Source organism: Trachymyrmex cornetzi, unplaced genomic scaffold (assembly GCF_001594075.2).
Source record: "Trachymyrmex cornetzi isolate Tcor2-1 unplaced genomic scaffold, Tcor1.1 scaffold127, whole genome shotgun sequence".
In the NCBI taxonomy this organism is placed as follows: domain Eukaryota; kingdom Metazoa; phylum Arthropoda; class Insecta; order Hymenoptera; family Formicidae; genus Trachymyrmex; species Trachymyrmex cornetzi.
The window spans coordinates 536,525-554,847 of NW_017295839.1; the positions used below are offsets into that span (position 1 = coordinate 536,525).

General features: G+C 29.6%; 4 protein-coding genes across 5 annotated transcripts; 1 reads left to right on the top strand and 3 right to left on the bottom strand.

Annotated features, from left to right (window-relative positions):
- Positions 1-953: 953 nt before the first annotated feature.
- Positions 954-3,798, bottom strand: mTerf5 (mitochondrial transcription termination factor 5). Its single transcript, XM_018521971.1, has 6 exons — positions 3,619-3,798; positions 2,959-3,092; positions 2,571-2,877; positions 1,906-2,327; positions 1,578-1,787; positions 954-1,359 (listed from the first exon to the last, which is right to left on the bottom strand). The coding sequence occupies exons 1-6, from the start codon at positions 3,796-3,798 to the stop codon at positions 1,062-1,064; spliced, it is 1,551 nt and encodes a 516-aa protein (XP_018377473.1). The 3' UTR covers positions 954-1,061.
- Positions 3,799-5,172: 1,374 nt separating this feature from the next.
- Positions 5,173-8,846, bottom strand: eIF2Bdelta (eukaryotic translation initiation factor 2B subunit delta). Of its 2 annotated transcripts, XM_018521980.1 has the most exons (6): positions 8,538-8,846; positions 7,391-8,431; positions 7,007-7,134; positions 6,593-6,770; positions 6,144-6,324; positions 5,173-5,863 (listed from the first exon to the last, which is right to left on the bottom strand). In XM_018521980.1, the coding sequence occupies exons 2-6, from the start codon at positions 8,330-8,332 to the stop codon at positions 5,652-5,654; spliced, it is 1,641 nt and encodes a 546-aa protein (XP_018377482.1). In that variant the 5' UTR covers positions 8,333-8,431; positions 8,538-8,846; the 3' UTR covers positions 5,173-5,651. The 2 variants fall into 2 exon arrangements, with proteins under 2 accessions (XP_018377482.1, XP_018377481.1); XM_018521979.1 differs by having other exon boundaries at positions 7,391-8,846.
- Positions 8,847-10,132: 1,286 nt separating this feature from the next.
- RpL19 (ribosomal protein L19) lies at positions 10,133-11,926 on the bottom strand. Its single transcript, XM_018521991.1, has 4 exons — positions 11,861-11,926; positions 11,413-11,519; positions 11,102-11,265; positions 10,133-10,501 (listed from the first exon to the last, which is right to left on the bottom strand). The coding sequence occupies exons 1-4, from the start codon at positions 11,863-11,865 to the stop codon at positions 10,184-10,186; spliced, it is 594 nt and encodes a 197-aa protein (XP_018377493.1). The 5' UTR covers positions 11,866-11,926; the 3' UTR covers positions 10,133-10,183.
- Positions 11,927-13,108: 1,182 nt separating this feature from the next.
- LOC108770457 (uncharacterized protein C2orf42 homolog) lies at positions 13,109-17,718 on the top strand. The gene is made up of 7 exons (XM_018522068.1): positions 13,109-13,239; positions 14,369-14,757; positions 14,852-15,166; positions 15,348-15,561; positions 15,630-15,835; positions 15,998-16,913; positions 17,475-17,718. The coding sequence occupies exons 2-7, from the start codon at positions 14,371-14,373 to the stop codon at positions 17,642-17,644; spliced, it is 2,208 nt and encodes a 735-aa protein (XP_018377570.1). The 5' UTR covers positions 13,109-13,239; positions 14,369-14,370; the 3' UTR covers positions 17,645-17,718.
- Positions 17,719-18,323: the final 605 nt, after the last annotated feature.

Here is an 18,323-nt window from a genome sequence, read left to right on the forward strand (position 1 = left end):
GAGAGAGAAAGAATATCGAAGAAAAAAGGATATAAGAAAATGTATCCTGAGAGCATATAAAATATTTTATTTAATAGGAGAGACACATATATTTATATAAGAATTTTTTTGTATTTTTGCCGCTCTTTGATAACTTCATGTCTCAACGTGCGAATTGAAAATACGGATTTGCGTAGAAATTGATAGAAATGAAGTTATAAAAAGTAAAGAAAACTAAAATGAAAAATTAAATTCATTCGTGATAAGATTATGTAAAAAAAACATCGCTTTGAGTGACATCTCACGATAATTATCGATACTTCGTTCGCATTCAAAAATGCTTTCTCTCGGTTGATAAGGATATATAAAAGATATTCTTGTACATATATACCTAATGAAAATAATTTTCTTATAACCGTTACGCCATTAAAAATTATTCTATTTCAGAAAAATAAATTTTTGAATTTTTTAATAATGAAGAGAGAAAGAGAGAAGTAGTAAAAGGAAAGGAGGGAGGGAGGGAGGAGGGGGAGAGAGAGAGAGAGAGAGAGGAAGAAAGAAAGAGGGGGAGCTTGAACCAAATATGTTCAGATTTGTAATATAATTCGAGACAACTTTCTGTGCCTTGAATAACTATATGCCTTACGCGCAGTGCCTTTGTGTTAGAAAACAGTGAATCTTAATCGAAATAATCTCGCTTTATGTATCTTGCAATATTCAGTTTCTATATAAAAATAATTTGTAATAAATGAAGAATGGGGCAAAATTGATATAATCTCATTCTCGTATCATAGAATACAAATTTTATGCGCATAGTATCCAAAGATAATTTGTAATAAATAAAAATCAACGAACTCAATCTAACATATATTCTCCGTATTATTTTTCATTTCATAGCCTCGTTTGGAACATATTATATTTTTTCATATCATTTTTACATATGTTGCATATGTTATAAATATACAATCTTTGTTTTCTGTAACATGAATTGCTGTAAAATATTCTGTACAAGTAAAAATGTTTATGTGCATTATGTATATTATTGTTCCAACTATTTACATTAAGTATATTGTTGCTGAATGCTACAACCTTATATCTACATCATTATGATCAATATCATTGTTATCTTCCATACTGAAATTATTTTTGATATCTTCTAGAGTACCTGTACTATCATCAAATTTTTTTATAGTATTTTTTTTTTTCAAAGAGTGCTTCTTCATATTCTGTTCATTGATCCAAACACCGTCACCTGTGAAATTATTATTTTTCTCCAACATGTATAGACACAATGCGAGATACTGGCTATTAGTAAACGAGTACTCTATATTCTGAGAATATTGTCGTTTTAAATCAGCCAGTACTTTTTCCACTCTCGATCTGCAGAATAAGAAAAAAATGGAAATTTTATTAGTCATCCATTCTAATATTATAGTATATAACAGAAAATTTATAAAAAAAAGAAGAAAATTTGAATATTGAAAATGTCAGAAATCGAAACATTAAGAATATATAATTTAAACTATTACTACTCTTTGTTGAATATTCTAAATTGTCTAATTTATATAATAATTCTATTAAGTAGATATGGCCGTTACTGTTTATAAAGTACGATGTGTATATTGGAGCATATTTCGTCTATCGTAAAATGTTTCTTTAAGTATTTTAATATGTGCACGATATCCATAAATGCAGCCATTTTCCAATGTTGATGCCTTATTAGCAACTTGCTTTTGTCTACTCCCAATTCCTGTATAAATATATGCTTTAAACTTTTTTTGGATGAAACTAAGCCAATTTGCAAAGATCTAGAATAAATAAAATAAAAACAATATGTATACTGTATAAGTAATATTTATCAAATATATCAAACCGCACACACATAGAGTTTCTCAATATTCAGAAAATATCTATAAATTCTTTTACTTGTCTACTGTTGAGTTTGAAGACAGGAACATTTGTGGTTGGGCCCATTTCGAAGAATCCATGATGTTAAAGTATTCTATACGTTGTTTTGTCTGCTTTATCCTGCATATAATTTGCAGTATTCGCGGATGCTTATACCACAAGTTTAGATCTGGGTGCTGTTTTATCATTTGTAATCGTTCTTGGCAGTCTTCATAACTTATTAGAAAAACATGCATGCATTTCTTTACATATATATCCGGTATTTCATACTTTTTGAACAACTTCAGTAATCGTTTAACATTAACTGCATCTTGTAAAAGTATAGAGGGATATTTTCTCAAAAATGTTACAATTGGCATTCCTAAGGCTTCTGTAGAACTATTCAACAGCAATCTGATGTTATCAGCAGAAGCAATGATAACCGAAGGATTATTTTTTATCTATTTAAAGAATAAATTTATGTAAAAATATATTTTCTAGAAGTAGTAAAAAAACTCAAAAATATCTAAGACTTTGACTAAGATTAGATAAAGAAATAATTTAAAGCAAAAACTTAAAAAAAAAAAGAAATTAAATAAAGATTTGCACTTGCTTTCATTTCTTTAAATTACACTTACTAATCGGAAAATTATTTAATAAAAATTTATACAACGAAATTTGTAATATTAAAAAACTATACTTACCATTTCCTCATCATAATGGAGATCAAGCCTGAGTACTTTCAACGTCTCTGCAATCATTCTTATACTCTTCATTTTTATGTAACTATGCAATAATATCTTGTCGTCTAGATATGACAGATTGAATACCCGATTTTTGTAATACAAAAGGCATGTCTGATAGTATTCCTGGACTGTCAATGTATCATGCAATTTGGAAATGTCTTCAGGAACTTTATGACCAAATATATTTGTAGCGATATTTTGCTCGGTTGGAATATTAAATTTATTTTTGAACCTCGATAATTTTGTGCAAAAATGATAGAGCGAACTGTAATTAAAAAAATTATTAAAACAAATATATTTATTTCTCATAGAAAAATTAATTTTCATCAATATATAACCAACTTACTGGTTCAATAAAGATATACTTATAACTGGCACTCCTAATTCTTTTAATACATTAATTCTATGTTCTAACGTATAGTTTTGCATTTTCAGACAATAGTGAAGTTCCTCCACAGAGTCCACCTTAATATTATATTTCTGAAAAAATAAATAAAAAATATTATATTTTGTTTACAAAGAAAAGATTGCATTCATTTTAAAAGAGAAATTATATTACAAAGATCGTACAAAAAATAAAAAAAACTAAAAATCTGAAAAAGTAAATATAAAGATTCAGAAAAGAAAAATTTTAAAAAGATACTTTTAAAATCGATAAATATCTATGTTACAATTAGGTAAATTATTCAAACTAAGTACAGCTTTAGTTAGTAATTCTTTTTATCAATCTCTCGATTCTATTAATTATATTATGAATGAAATTATATTATTCATTGAATGAATTATATTATGAAAAAAATTAAATTAATTATTAATCCACGTACTATTTGCCTTTTAGAGAAAAAAAAAATTATTTTTAATTACATCACATAAAATTAGTAAGTTATATTTGCGATACACAAATATAACTTACAATCGAGCTAATAAGATATATTTGTGATTTTAAGAAGTGAGTCTTATGTGTACACATATTTTATATACATTTTTTTATATTTGTATATTTTACCTGACATATAAGACAACTTTTTATTATTCGATGACGAGGAATATTAAAGATATTGTTCGTATCAAAATATTTGTCTACATCAGAAGAAGTTAAACCCAAGTTTGTCATGAGAATATTTCGAAATTCTTTCTGTTTCATAACAGATGATGTTTTTAGCCAACCTTGATAAGTAAATCTCATTATTTAAAAAATATTGTATATATTGATGTATATATTTATATTTATGATTATTTTCTCAAATTTGACTTAATAAATGTTTTTAATTCATGGCAATCACATGCACTCAAATATTCACTAGTGCCGTAAATGAACTGAAATAATCATAACACATTTGTTAGGTTAGAATTCCAATCCCTATATTCAAACCTAAGGGGTTCCGCACAATAAGGAACAGGGAACAGAGAATAAGAATTTCAACCTATCAGAAATTGTGTATTCCACAATACATGATTTCTGATAGGTTGAAATTCTTATTCTATTCCTTTTATTGTGCGGAGCCCCTAATCCTAATCAATTTATTTTAAGATGCGTTCCGTTTCGTGCATAACGCATTTTATCCTTCTTTAATATTGAAGATGAATAGCAAGGATAAAATGATACATCATGCGCATCATGTGTGAAGCGGAACTTTCCTGGGGTGCGTTCCGTTTCTCGCATGATGCGCATAATGCGTCGTTTATCCTTGTTGCTCACCAAATGTTAAACAAGGACAATGGATGCATCATGCACATCATGCGCGATACGGAACGCACCACTGGACTCAGCAATCTCGTCCTGTATAATGCTTTTTTCAAATTCTAAAAGAACTTAACAGAACACGATGCCAGAACGAGTGGTGGAACTGGAACATTGGATAGAAAATAGTAGTATTAGGAGTGATAGTACTGCGATAGAAGAGATGTATGGACAGTTGTCTTTTTGTAATAAATGATTAAATTATTTATCTGATGATAAGATAGAAAAAACCATATAATATAATGCAGTATATATATATATATGATTGTGTGCAGATCAATGATAATATATTGTTTATAAATAAGCATTGCTGTCAAAGTATAGAACTTCTAAAATAGTATAATTGCATTCAGAGTACATAGTTTGCCAGAATATAAAAAATGCATACTAACTAGAGTGAGAAATTCATCAGATTTAAATCAGTATTTGTCAGTAGAATCTGCCAATATTACCATTAATAACAGATAATGTCATTAATATAAAATTAAAATTTGCAAAATACATAAAAAACACATGCAATTTAAAAAACTAAGGCCTTAGCAGAAACATGTTTTATTTTTTACAATTTATATCAACAGCATTGCATCAGCCCTGTATTAAAAATTAAATTATAATACATGTTAGATATATAAAATGCTAATTGATATTAATTGTTGTTAGAAAATTTAGTACCAATTATTTCTTCTAAATGAAATTTTTACTATTTTTTTATACAATACAGTTTTAAAAAGTTTATTTCAACGATCATATATAAACGCAATATGAAGGGGTGAAAGCCATAGTGATGTTAGTCACTTAATTATGACTCTAAAAAATAAAAGGTTTTTCTACATATTTGCCTCAGTAGACTGCACCAATCTCAAAAGTCGATAAGTTTAAAAAAAGTAACTTACATCACTATCGCTTTCATCTCTTCATATATTAATCAATATCAATTTTGCATTATATGCGATTAATGTAAATTGTTTTGTGTGAAATTATCAAATAACCTAATCTATACGTATTTACACTAAAATATTATATTCGGAAATTTCTGTATTTTATTCGTTTTCGCTTTTTAATATCATGCATTTGTTTTCATCTTTTTTCGAGTAAATGTACATAATAGTTAAATGTCTTTCCGTTTGGAGTTAATTGCATTTCAAATGGATGCTTTGCATTAGGTATTCATATATACGTCATATTCAATCCGACAACCATTACTTCAAAGCTATCTATCAGAACGACATGTAATGTATAATTGAAACTCTTAAACTTCTCTCCAGACAGAAGACATTAATGATCATTTGTGTACATATTTACACCTCGGAAGGTTTAATTCGTAAAATCACAGGAACACTAGTGCATGGTAGAATCGCCAATTCTGTGACGACAGCCGTGACAAGATCAGCCGGTGTCACGTCGTAAGTAATGTTCAAAAGATTTAATGATTTCCTCGTTCGCCAATTCAAGAGTAAAGACTTTTTCGAACCACCATTTAATTGATGATTCACAAGATCATCTGCATTACCTAAAACAAACGTAGAACGAAATGACTAAATAGTATTACGAAATAGAAGAAAATTAGATAACACTGGATAAAAATAATAATCATTTTTGAAAAATAATACAAATGTAATAAATAAAATATATTTAATACAAGACAGAATTATATATGTATAATATCAATATAATTTATGTAAAATTGACATAAATAATACATATATATAGACACATATGTAAACATATAAATGAAATACAATCTAGAGATATTTATGATTTATTATATTTTATTTTGCCTCTTCGTTTACCTAATTCATTATGAACGATAGAATCGGTCTGCACTCGTTCAGACGATTTGTGTGTTTCGCACGCTACTAAAACAGGAACATTAAAGGCTTTCGCCATTAAAGCAACCTGTGCCGTTCCTACTCTTGACATTACTGCTCCGTTAGCTAATATTGCGTGGGCACCTAGAAAAACTTTACTGACCTAGACAAGTAAAATTATAAATCAGCTTAGCATCACAAATAGAAATTACAAAATTAAAAGTAGATATTTGAAAAATTTATATATTTCCACATTTTTTCCCAAATCTATATTTAAAACAAAGAGAAATTGTATTTATATATGTAAAATTATTCAGTTTTGTAAATATTAAATAACTTCCTAATGCACAAAATCTATTTTTGACACATTTATGAATTAAACAAATTTTTGGAAATAAATTCCTCAATTCATTGCAAGCATAATTACTTACTTCTGGCATAATGAAGCTGAGAGCATTGATTAGTATATATGAACACTCAATCCCGTGTTTCGCCAAACGTCTCAGCTGTTCTTTTCCTTCTAACCACGGTCTACCATCGACCACAACCACACGAAACTGCTTGCCTGCAGTATGTGCCTCCACTAATATCTTGTGAATTAAGGATGAACTAAAATGTATTTTATTTTCAGAAACAATATTCTGTTATATGCCTTTTTCTTATAAATATTCACAGAAATATAGAAATAAATATATTATTATATATCTTAGAAATAATAAATCTTCAAAAAGTAATAAAATAAGTAGTAAAAATATTTAAAATAAGACATAATAAATCTATTATATAAAAAAAGAAAATTTAATTTGTGGGTTATACTCTATAAATAGGTCATAAAATATACTCACTAGCCATATGTTAAAATAACATTTCCATCCGATATTTTACTCTGTATTGTTAACGATATCGCTTTGTCAGCCAGCTGAATTTGTTCCGAGATGTAAGTATCTATTATTCCTTGTAGCTTACTTTTTGCCTGTAACACATTATATTCAATAAACTATTAAGTATTAAACCAGTAACTACAAGAGAATTTAATTTAAATTAAAAGAACATGCACTTCACAAATTTTCTTAAATTTCCCTTTGTTTCTTATATCTTTTTTTATTATCTATACATATATATTTAATTCTTTAATTTATATAAGTCAGACAGATTTGTATAAAATAGAAGAATAATTAAATTAAAAATATAAATATATGATAAGAATAAAATGTTACAAAATTATTTACTTTTTCGTCCGATAATGTAGATGAAAACTGTGTCATCTGCCATGTGAGGTGGCGCATAGCATTATGCATTGAGACGCCCAATGGTCTGCAATGGCAAAGATACTTCAACGATTCTTTCAAATTTGCCTCGAGACCACGTATGAAATCTTCATGTATTGGCTTTTCAAAATCCTGGATCACCTGTTTGACAGCAGCTAAAAGCGCAACACATCTCGCGTTACTACCAACGATAACTTTATTAGCATACTGAACACCTAGTCTAACTATCGCTGGATGTATATTTGAGTTTACTGTGGCAATATTGAATAAAGAACGCTCCCTTTCTTGATATAAGTGTTTAAATAAATTAACAGTATGCGCATTCTCCCTCACTGCATTGTTCACGACACTTTTCTTCACTGGACATTCAGATACAGTTTCTACATGTGGTTTGAAAGATTCCTCACTTTTTATATTATTGTTTGCTAACTGTTGCTGCTTGGCAGCTCTCTGGGCCTCCTGCTTAGCTCTTCGTTCTGCACGAAGCTCAGCCTTGCTCTTACCTTCATTTTTACTTTCGGATGCATTGTTTTGGACATTCGAAGATTGAATTGTATTTTCCTTCAAGACGTCTGTAGGTGGTGAGACTGTTGCATCTGTTGCTACATTTGCTTTTGTATTTTTTTCTAAGATTTCACAGTCTGCTATTGCAGATTTACATTTAATTTTAATATTTCCTGTTTCTACTATCTTATTACCTTTTTCTGCTGCTACGTCTGTTCTTGTATTTTTCATTGGGATCTGACAATTGGCTGGTGCTACATTTTTGGCATTGTCTACCTTATTAATCTTTGCTGCCTTAGCAGCAATTTTAGCGGCCTTCTTTGCTTCGCGTTCCGCTTTGATTTCCTCTCTTGTTTTTTGCGAGAGATTCCGCTTCTCATTCGAGTTTGGTAAAGACATGTTTGTCCGTCTCCGTTGTTAGAATTAACGATTGTATATCTTTAAATTCTTCCTTTTTCCGAGGTTTCGTTCTCTCTGCTGTTGAATATTTATGAACATCTGTCAGAGACTTAAAACACTATCCATCGACGACTTCAACAAACGTAAACAAACGCGGTGCTGAAAATGTTCGCATGTAGATTTCAATCTTGATTGTGCGACGTACTGTTGCATCAGACCTGATGAAAAACAGCGACTCGTTTTGGCAACGATGACTTTTGCTCAATCAGCTTGGGACTTCAAGCAACAAAATTAGTAAATTATATAATTTAATAAATTGCACAAAACTATTTAATCTCCTCTTACTTAACTACTTTCAACCACTCGAAGTCGAACTCAAACCTGATTGAATATTTTCGTGTTGAATGCTTGAATCTCGTGATTTTTTCTTATTCTTTTAGTTTTCCCTTGTATCTCGTGATTTCGAGTATACGCATAACCATGTTCTCACAAACATAGACGTAGTATGTGTAGACTAGAGTCTCAAAGGAGAAAGAAGCCGGACTCACCGGACTGTGAATCGGATCGAGCTTTCGCGCATGCGTAACGATAATAAAAGATAAAACGGTGTGTGATGAATTATTTTAACATTCCATCCCTAAAACAATATTTATGATTTTAATGTTCTACAATCTACATAAAAATAGAACGGCTTCGAGAGAGACGTACTTTGATCGTGTTGTTTTTTTTCTATCTAGATGAAGGCGCCAAAAAAATTTGAAGGTCGCTTCTACTTTTTTAAATGAAATTATATGATTTTTTAAATATAGTATAATTCCTTTAATTATTTTACATATAAGTTTTAATGTAGATATAAAAAAAATTAATAGTTCGAGGTATTTAACATTTTATATCAATATGTGTCAGAATAAAGTATATAATATTTTATAAATTATTGATTTTCTGATATCTCTATCTAATGTGTATATACAGGGTGTCTCAAAATTCGCGCATTCGGAGTACGGGACATGATACTTTATGCTAAAACAAACTACTTTTTCCTTTTGCAGAAAAGCAGAGCCCCTGTTCTTGGAAAAAAATGTATATGAAAAACTAGAGATATACTTAGTATCCGTAATGTATATTATAGCATTTCCTTATTTTTTCGTATACGTTCCTTTTCAGGAATAGGGACTCAGGTTGAAGTCATACGAGTGAACGCAAAAATTATTTATTGGACGCAATTTTGTTAAAGGAAAAAGTTGTTCGTTTTAGCATAGAGTACTATGTTCTATATTCCGAATGCGCAAATTTTGGGACACCCTGTATATATATATATATGTACATATATAAGAATTTATTACAGTATAAAAAAATTAATTACCAATTGTTATTATTAGTTACCAAAACCTCAATTATATTTGTCAGTTAAATTGCTCAATTATATTTCATTTTCCTCTTTTTCAACTTATTTCCCCAACACATAATCATATACTCTTTAGTTAATAACAATTGACAAATAAAAATTTTATTTTAAGAGAATTTGTGCTTATGTTTTCTCTTTTCCTTTTTATATCATTAATAGTTTTAATTTATGAAATCAATATAATTTTATAGCCATCTAAAATGACTATTATATGTATTTTTTGGGATTGTTAGCTTGTTATCTACTTTTGTAATTAATCTCATTTTGTAAAACATTTTAAACGTGTAATTTTTCCAATCTCCGAATTATTTTACTCTTTTTGTATAATTATTTTTATAAGTATATGAGTTAATTCTTTTGGACAAATTCTTAGAGAAAATAGATTCCCTTCGATGATTTTTTTCCATTTTATTTATATAATTTTTACTTAAAATACATCGCACAGTTTACTTCTTTGCGGCATCGTCCTCACGTTGATACGACTGCAATAGTTCTTGCTTTTTTGACGCAATGCGTTCCGCACGACGTTTACGAGCTTCCCTGACCTTGGTGCGCCGAGCTTCAGCCTGATCGGACAACATTTCGGCACGAGCCTTCTCTGCCTTCTTCTTATGAATGAACTCCATCAATACTCGCTTATTTTTGAAAACGTTACCTTTAGCTTTCATGTACAGCGAGTGATACAAATGTCTATCAATCTTCTTCGTTTCACGATATTTCTTTAAAAGGCGACGAAGGACTCGCATCCTTTGAATCCAAAGATCCTGTAAGAAGTATGTAAATAATTATATGTACTCTTTACCAATGTTTATGATTTTTTTATTAATATGATAGAAAATAATGAGTGCGTTCAATTTGGTATTCGCAATGCTTGCAAGTGTCAATTTCATCCTTGAAATTGGATAAACTAATAATAAATAATTAGACAAAATAATGTTCGCGAGTGTCATAAATGTCAAGTGAAATGCATTTAATGTAGCATAATGTTATAAAGTTTAATGCACAATTAAAAAGACAATAGTAACAGGAAATAACAGATTTTAATCTATAAGAAACCATATGTACCAGAATACATGATTTCTGACAGAATTGGCAAAGCCTGTTTAATTATTTTTGTTTAAGAATAAAACTTTGTTTCCTTTTAAACATGTTTTTAATACTTCAAACATACTTTAAACTGTATTATTAACAAAATATGTTTAAAACGTGTCAAAAACATCAATTATATTTGAAATTGTTAGAAACATATTTAAAATATGTTTTTTACTAAAGCTGCTTTCCAATAAATTCAAATTTATTATTCCTTTTTTCTTTATCTATGCTTTTCAATTGTGTGTCATGCTTAATTACTGAAATACACATACTTTTTGGGGTGTGCGTGCATTCGCCGTACCCTTTCTTTTACCAAAACCGCAATGACGACCTTTGCGTCTAGCTTCGGTATTCTTGCGAACGCGAGCTCTCGAATGTACAGCCACGGGCTTCTTAATAATAAGACCATCCTTGATCAGTTTTCTAATATTTTGTCCTAAAGAATAATAAATAAACAATCTTAATATATATATATATATAAATTAAGAAAATAATGTAACAGTTTCCTTGTCAATATTTAATTTATAAACTTTTATAACTTTTGCAAAAAAAAATGCAAACTACAAGGCAAAACGCAACTTACTAGAATTCGTATTCGCAATTTCATTAATTTCGTTCGGATCCAACCAGACCTTCTTCTTGCCACATCGCATAACAGAGGCTGCTAGCCTCTTTTGCAGCTTCAAGGAGCTGCAACGATAAAAGTGGGGTTATATTCATTATAGAATTTATTGTCAAACATTTATAGGTGAAACATCGTGGAGAAAAACTACATATTCCCCCAAAATTCTATCCGCAACATTTATCGACAACGGGGGAAGTTGCATTTACAAAAACGTTTTGTAAAAGACAAGGCCCATGTGCTCCCAGACCGCGAACAGCAAATGGTATATGACGGAAATATTTTCAATTCCCATCGTAAAATTGTGCTTGTACATGCGGTTGGATTTTAGTGACTCATATGATGACTTTACATGTATTTAATTGCTTATACTTGTCAAAATAACGGATTAAGTTTGCGATGAACAAACCTCATGTTGTCTTCCACAAGCTGTCTTCTGTAAAAGAGACGTAAGATCGTAAGATGGCTGATGTTACATTTTTTAATTCCTTTCCCAAGAAAACGTAAAGCCGCCGTTACATGATGGCGAGCAGCGTCCTTGTTCTATGATCAGATTGGTTGCTCAATGACAGAAAGTCTGTTCGCGAAATTGCAAAAAAGAAAAATGATTCTTTTCAAAATATAATTAAAATTTAAAAAGAGTTTATTTAGAAAACACATCAATTACGACGTGATGATGAAAAAATGAATTATAAAGATAGTTTTGTTGTATCATATTACAACTCCCTTAACTCTTCAAAATTGTACTTTCAAACTCAGTACAAACATAAAATAATAGGTATGCAATGCAGAGAAAAATGTTAAAAATATGGATGTTTAAACCATAGACTTATAAGATAGACGGAGCATTCGTACGAGAGAAACTGAAGACGTGATAGAAAGAGAAAGAAACAATCGCGGATAGAGTCCCTAGTCCCTATGCAGAGATGCCAATTCTGTTACGGTTTACGACATCGCGACTAGCTCCATCGGTCGGCGGCTTGGCGCAACCGGTAGCACATATACAAGCACAAGCTCGTGTACGTGTGACTCTGGTAGTAGAAGTTCTGCGAAAGAGTTACACGTACATGAGCTTGTGCTTGTGTATGTGCTACCGATTGCGCCAGCCCGCCGACCGATGACGCTAGTCGCAATGTCGTAAACCGTAATAGAATTGGCTTCTCTGTCCCTATGGCTGCGTTCAGCAGAAAAAGCAGCTTTGCAACTGTTGTAAAATTCTTCAGTATGAGTGGTTTGTACATTTAGATCCAATGAGAAACTAAGGGCAAGACCAATTATATTGAAGAATTTTACAACAATTGCAAAGCTGCTTTCTCTCCGAACGCAGCCAATGTTGTCTTCAGCTCCTCTCATATGAACGCTCCGTCTATCTTGTAAGTCTATGGTTTAAGCGCATTTGAGAATAGAAAAGTTTGGTTATAATTTGTGATATTTTTTGTAAAACAAATATATGCATAGAAACTACATACTTTTTGTCTCTACATTATTATCTTTATTTTTGTTTATAAGAAATGCGCGATTATTATTAAACTATGGTTTAATCAATGATTTACGATACGAATACAGAAAGCCGATGTGATTGACTCTCTAGCTTTTCACTAAAACCATGGCAAGGGTTTTACGCCCTCTGCACTAAATGCTCTCGTGATGGGCTCTATTTATTTACTACCTAAAGCGAATTTATAATTCGAAACAATCCGGTTGTGAAAGAGATCAAAAGAGACGTATTTTTTTCCTCACGTCTGTGCAATCCTTACGTCGTTTCTGTGATATCGGAAGATAACATCGGTAATGTTGCTTTTGTAGCGAGATGTTACTTCATGCTCTTCGTAATACGCCGAATGTATTTTCGGTACCTCTTTTTCTCCTACTGGAAACATGAATGATGATACATTTATTTTATTGCTTTTATTATGCAACTCAATATAACGTGTGAAATAAACTTTTCTTTCAATTACGTTTACATTATAGCATGTATATGCTTAGTCTACTAAATGGAGAAATAATAAACACAGCTCTTTTTGTGACATCTTGGCAGCTTTTATTTCTATTTTTTTTTGTTTCTATCAACGTAAGATACTATTCTTTAATTTAATCACATAATTTCTTCAAAATAAGAATCTTAGTGGACAATATAATTTCTATATTTTTATCAAGAATATGTAGTTCTTCATCGTCTTCCTATAAAACTTTTTTGAGATTTATTATCTCTCATTCTTTCTTATTATTGTCTCTTTTTTTCCTCTTTTATTCCTTTTTTTCTGAGTTTGATTATAAATAATTTCGTAATAATTGGGTTGACCTCGAAGAAAAAATTAATTTTCTGATTAACATACAGTTAAGATACTACAAATTGTATAGACATTTCAAGGCACTCTTCTAAAATCTTTAAGCTGCAATTTTGTCCAACTTTATTAAGCACAGGAGTTCCTTATTTATGTGCCAGGATATTGCTACTAAATTGTATGTAGTTACATTGATTTAGCATACTATTATACTTTGTATGTTGAATTTTAATGTCTATTTCTTATTATTTTCTTTTTGGCTTATATTTTTAATAAAACGATGGAGAAGACGTATTTTACTTGCCAGTAAAAATTTATATAGGATTGTTACTTTGTTTGAAACAAACTAGTAAATAAAAAAAACGTAATTTTTTAAATTAACACAATAAGTGATTTTTATATATTTTAAAACCATTTTGAAATTAATCAAGTAATTGCAATTGTCTTAAGTGTCTAAATTTCATAAATATTAAATATTTAATAGATATTTTGTCAAAATTTCTTATTACTTAATTTTTCTATTAACCAGTCAATACTCACAGTTAGTAAAAAAAACTTATATAAACTCAGTAGAAAATATGGCTTAGAAAATTCTATTTGAATTTCTTAATATATATTGTAATATATAGCAGCTATGTCCAATGAAGAACGTTTGAAGAAACTTTTATCAGACCTGGGAAAGGCTACTCTTCGTGGTGTTCGAAAATGTCCAAAATGTGGAACTTATAATGGATCGCGTGGTCTCTGTTGTAAGAACAAATATTGTGATGCAGTATTCAAGGAACCTGGTGAAAAGCGGAAATTATCTACAGAAGCATGCAAGCTAATCACAGGTTCAACAGTGCAAGTGTTTTCTGTACGAGTCAAAGACAAGGGACCCGATTATCGTGGCTTTGTACAGTTACCATTAATAAATGCCACTATTTCAAATGATATTACAACACTTATTTCACAAACCACAGCATTGTGTTTTGTTGATAGTTGTGAAAGAAGTTTTCATACCAGTGTTCTTAAATGTCATGTAAGTATTATATAAGATTTTGCATATTGATAAAATTCTGTAATTATATTTATATTATATTTTTACATATGTATCTCTATAATTTTATTTTTAGGAGAAAGATTATTCAGAAAATATGTCCATATGTCAGCACATTCAAACAGCATTAAAATGTTATGCTGAAGCACAGCCATTAACTTTGAAGAATTCTATTTTATCGTCATTAAATAATGAAACAAAGCAAGAGATATGGCTGTTAGCGACAGAAACCTCAGGTCCCTTAGTACAAAGAGTCTCAAAGAATATAATGGCAGTGAAATGTAAAGCTTCCCCGAAACATCCTCTAGGCTATCTGCACTTTTCTTTCTTTGTTAGTAAACTAAAGGATAGAATAGAACATCGTTACTTCTGTAGTTGCACTACATTTAAGGTAAGTAAAATACATACAATTTTTATAAAAAAATTTTTTCTGAAACAATTTGAAAAAAGATTGTAAATAGTTAATAAAATATATAGAATTTTTAAATTATCTGAACTATGTTTTATATATGTATGATACAAATATTTTTTAAATAAAAAAAATATTTTATTGAATAATATTTTATATATAGGGTACAACAAAAATAGGAGGAGATAAAGGAGTGGATGGTACTTCGTCCCAATTAAAGCGATGTGTGCATTTTTATGCATGCATTTGTGCTTTTGCTAGTGACCCAAAGTTATCTGAAGAGTTTAGTTATTACATAAATCTGGATCAAACACAATCTAGTATAGAAAAACCTCTAACAATTGTACCACAAAATGAAGATAAAATTGTTGGAATTGGTAAGATTGCATGCGCGCATATTATACATTTAGAAATTTATTTTATTGTCAATAATATAAAATTTCAGATCTCGATAGTTTAACCACCGACGAAACTGATACACATCTATTAATTTTTCGTGATGATACTCTAACTGTACAAAGTTTAGATGGAAATAGATTAGACTTAGATTCTATAAATTTAGATTCTTCAATTTTATCACATGGTATTGTTGAAAATATAGAAGTGGAATGCGAGCGCAGTTTACTAGACGATAACAATATAATATCACAAGGAAGATACATAAAAAATATTAAAAAATATTAAAAAATTAAAAATTAAAAGTATTAAAAAATATTAATACTTTTTCATTAATTTATAAAAAATTAAAAACTGATCATTTCACAAATTTTTGAAAAAAAATAATTGAAATTAAATTATTTGTTTATTACGCAGGTTCACAATTTAGAAGTAATTGATCAAAATGGTGTTCAATTGGGAGGAGGAAATACCATAAAGATACTGGATGATCAAGGGACAATTGACACAAAATACAATGTACTCAACAATAGTCAGTACATATTAAACGATAGTAATATAAAAGTATTGGATCCGAGTACATTGAAAGTTTTTGATGCCAGTACTACAATCTTAGATGTGACTAATGCAAAGCTTGTCGATAATAATGTTGCCCTAAATAACAGTGGTGTCAAAATAGTTGACAGCAACGCAATAGTACATTACAATAATAAAAGTACATTAAATCCTGAAGGTAACACAATGCAACCAACAATTTCGACGAAACGAAAAAGAGATGAGAAGCATATGAATAACAGTAATTTGAACCTAAATTCGATCGAGTTAAGAAAATCGAAGACAAAATCACAAATTGTTAAAAAATATCAAAATACTTGCGATGATTTAGATGAGGCCAGTACGAGCTTGCCATTTATCAAGTGGCTTGCCTCGATAACCGAACGAATAAATCAAACGATGCATTTCCAGTTCGATGGCAAACCCGATCCCTTAGTATTTCATGTACCGCAGATATTTTTTGACTGTTTGCGCGAACGAATCTCATGTGGTGGCAAAAAGAAACGTTTGCCGAATTCAACGACGGCGTTTGTCAGGAAAGATGGGGTACCGTTAGGAACGTTCACTAAATACACATGGCAGATTACAAATATCTTGCATGTAAAGAGTATTTTCGAGACGCCATATATACCTTTGGAAATTACAAGAAGTTTTGTGCAAAACGCAGATGGAACATATGAATTATATAAACGTGAGGAAACAGAAATAGATCGTTTTAAAAAGACAAATAATAACGCATTGATTAAACCATTAGAGTTGAAAACATATTTAAAAGTGGGTAAGTGAGAGTTTAGTATGCAAAGAATGATTGATTACTTACTAAATTATAAAATAAAAATAAACAATCAGTTTAAGGCTAATCTCAGAGTCAAAGCAGATGAAGGTGCAAACAATTAAAACATTAATTATTTTTTATTGTATAAAATCTTTATTTTTGAACGTTTTGACTTTCTTTGCAGTCCTCTTCAGCAATATTACAAATCCTAACTTATTTTCATTGAACTATCCGTCAAAAGTGAGTCACTATCAGGTTCCCAACAAGTTGGAAAGAGAACTTGGAAAGAGGACTCTAAAGAGAGCTGAAACATTAAAAAATAAAGAAGATTTTGTGGAAAGTAATTAATGTTTTGTTATTGGGCACCTTCATCAGCTTTGAACTGATTGTTTATTTTTATTTTAAAGATTGAGAGTTTTTTAATTTTATATTTTTTCTAAATTATTTTATCGAGAGATTTAAGAAAGCTTAATTATTTTATTTATTAAAAAAATTTATTATCAATAGAAAAGATAGTATTAGACGTTTTTATATAATATACGCTTTTGTTTCATTTATTTTCAGGAAATACTTCTCCGAATCAAGTTGAACCTACACCATTCTTGATAGAATGGATACCAGATATTTTGCCAATTTCGAAAATTGGTGAGCTTAGAATCAGGTTTGAATTTGGACATGTAAAAAATGAAACAAGCCATAAATGGAGAAAAATTGCTCTTTCTAAAAATGATTAAAATATTTATTTTTGACATTAACGTTTTTACTTTTTTATTGTACACTTTTAAACAATATGTGAGAGTTCATAAAACAAAGGACAAATATTATGTAACCTGTAATTAGAGAACTGTCTGATTAAAAGTTATGACTGCAATATTATAATTTAAATAACTTAAAATTTAGTAACAGAATTAAATTTTAAGTGATAAGTTCCGATTAGATGATTAAACCTAAGATAATGATATTTTTATAGCACCATTTATATTATGAATATTAATTAATATGCTTTTATATCACGAATTCAAAGACTGATATAATTTTCACAATTAAACAATTGTAGCGTAACCTAATCTGAAAATGTCAATTTTGCTTTCTATTTAATACAATAACAAAATTAAGGGGCGTGTAAGAGTCAATGGTTCGCAATTAAAATTAGAGTAAATAAAAACAAATATATTATAATGTAAGGTATAAGAATTAGAATTAGATATAAATTATTACATATTTCGGCATCTTTATCGTGCCCTCTTCAGATAAGTAGCAAATCGAAAATATGAGACCAAGTGCTTCTATGAGACTGCTATTTAATGCTATGCAAACTACTTCTATGAGACATCGTGAAATCGTTGTCAATCGGTTAACAGATCGAGTGTTAAAATTTATATCCGATGTTCTAGAGAAAGGAGATTAAAGCTT

What these genes read in the sequence shown, in the direction of transcription:
- eIF2Bdelta (XM_018521980.1), bottom strand. Translation starts at nt 8,332, where the DNA reads ATGTCTTTACCAAACTCGAATGAGAAGCGGAATCTCTCGCAAAAAACA. An exon ending in CTACATTATCGGACGAAAAA is followed by an intron (nt 7,135 to 7,390) that starts GTAAATAATTTT and finishes AATGTGTTACAG; the next exon opens with GCAAAAAGTAAGCTACAAGG. An exon ending in TCAGCTTCATTATGCCAGAA is followed by an intron (nt 6,325 to 6,592) that starts GTAAGTAATTAT and finishes TTACTTGTCTAG; the next exon opens with GTCAGTAAAGTTTTTCTAGG.
- RpL19 (XM_018521991.1), bottom strand. An exon ending in AATTGCGAATACGAATTCTA is followed by an intron (nt 11,266 to 11,412) that starts GTAAGTTGCGTT and finishes ATTATTCTTTAG; the next exon opens with GACAAAATATTAGAAAACTG. An exon ending in ATGCACGCACACCCCAAAAA is followed by an intron (nt 10,502 to 11,101) that starts GTATGTGTATTT and finishes TACTTCTTACAG; the next exon opens with GATCTTTGGATTCAAAGGAT.
- LOC108770457 (XM_018522068.1), top strand. Translation starts at nt 14,371, where the DNA reads ATGTCCAATGAAGAACGTTTGAAGAAACTTTTATCAGACCTGGGAAAG. An exon ending in ATAACAATATAATATCACAA is followed by an intron (nt 15,836 to 15,997) that starts GGAAGATACATA and finishes TTTATTACGCAG; the next exon opens with GTTCACAATTTAGAAGTAAT. An exon ending in GAAAACATATTTAAAAGTGG is followed by an intron (nt 16,914 to 17,474) that starts GTAAGTGAGAGT and finishes ATTTATTTTCAG; the next exon opens with GAAATACTTCTCCGAATCAA.
- mTerf5 (XM_018521971.1), bottom strand. Translation starts at nt 3,798, where the DNA reads ATGAGATTTACTTATCAAGGTTGGCTAAAAACATCATCTGTTATGAAA. An exon ending in AGTATATCTTTATTGAACCA is followed by an intron (nt 2,878 to 2,958) that starts GTAAGTTGGTTA and finishes TTTTAATTACAG; the next exon opens with TTCGCTCTATCATTTTTGCA. An exon ending in TCCATTATGATGAGGAAATG is followed by an intron (nt 2,328 to 2,570) that starts GTAAGTATAGTT and finishes TTCTTTAAATAG; the next exon opens with ATAAAAAATAATCCTTCGGT.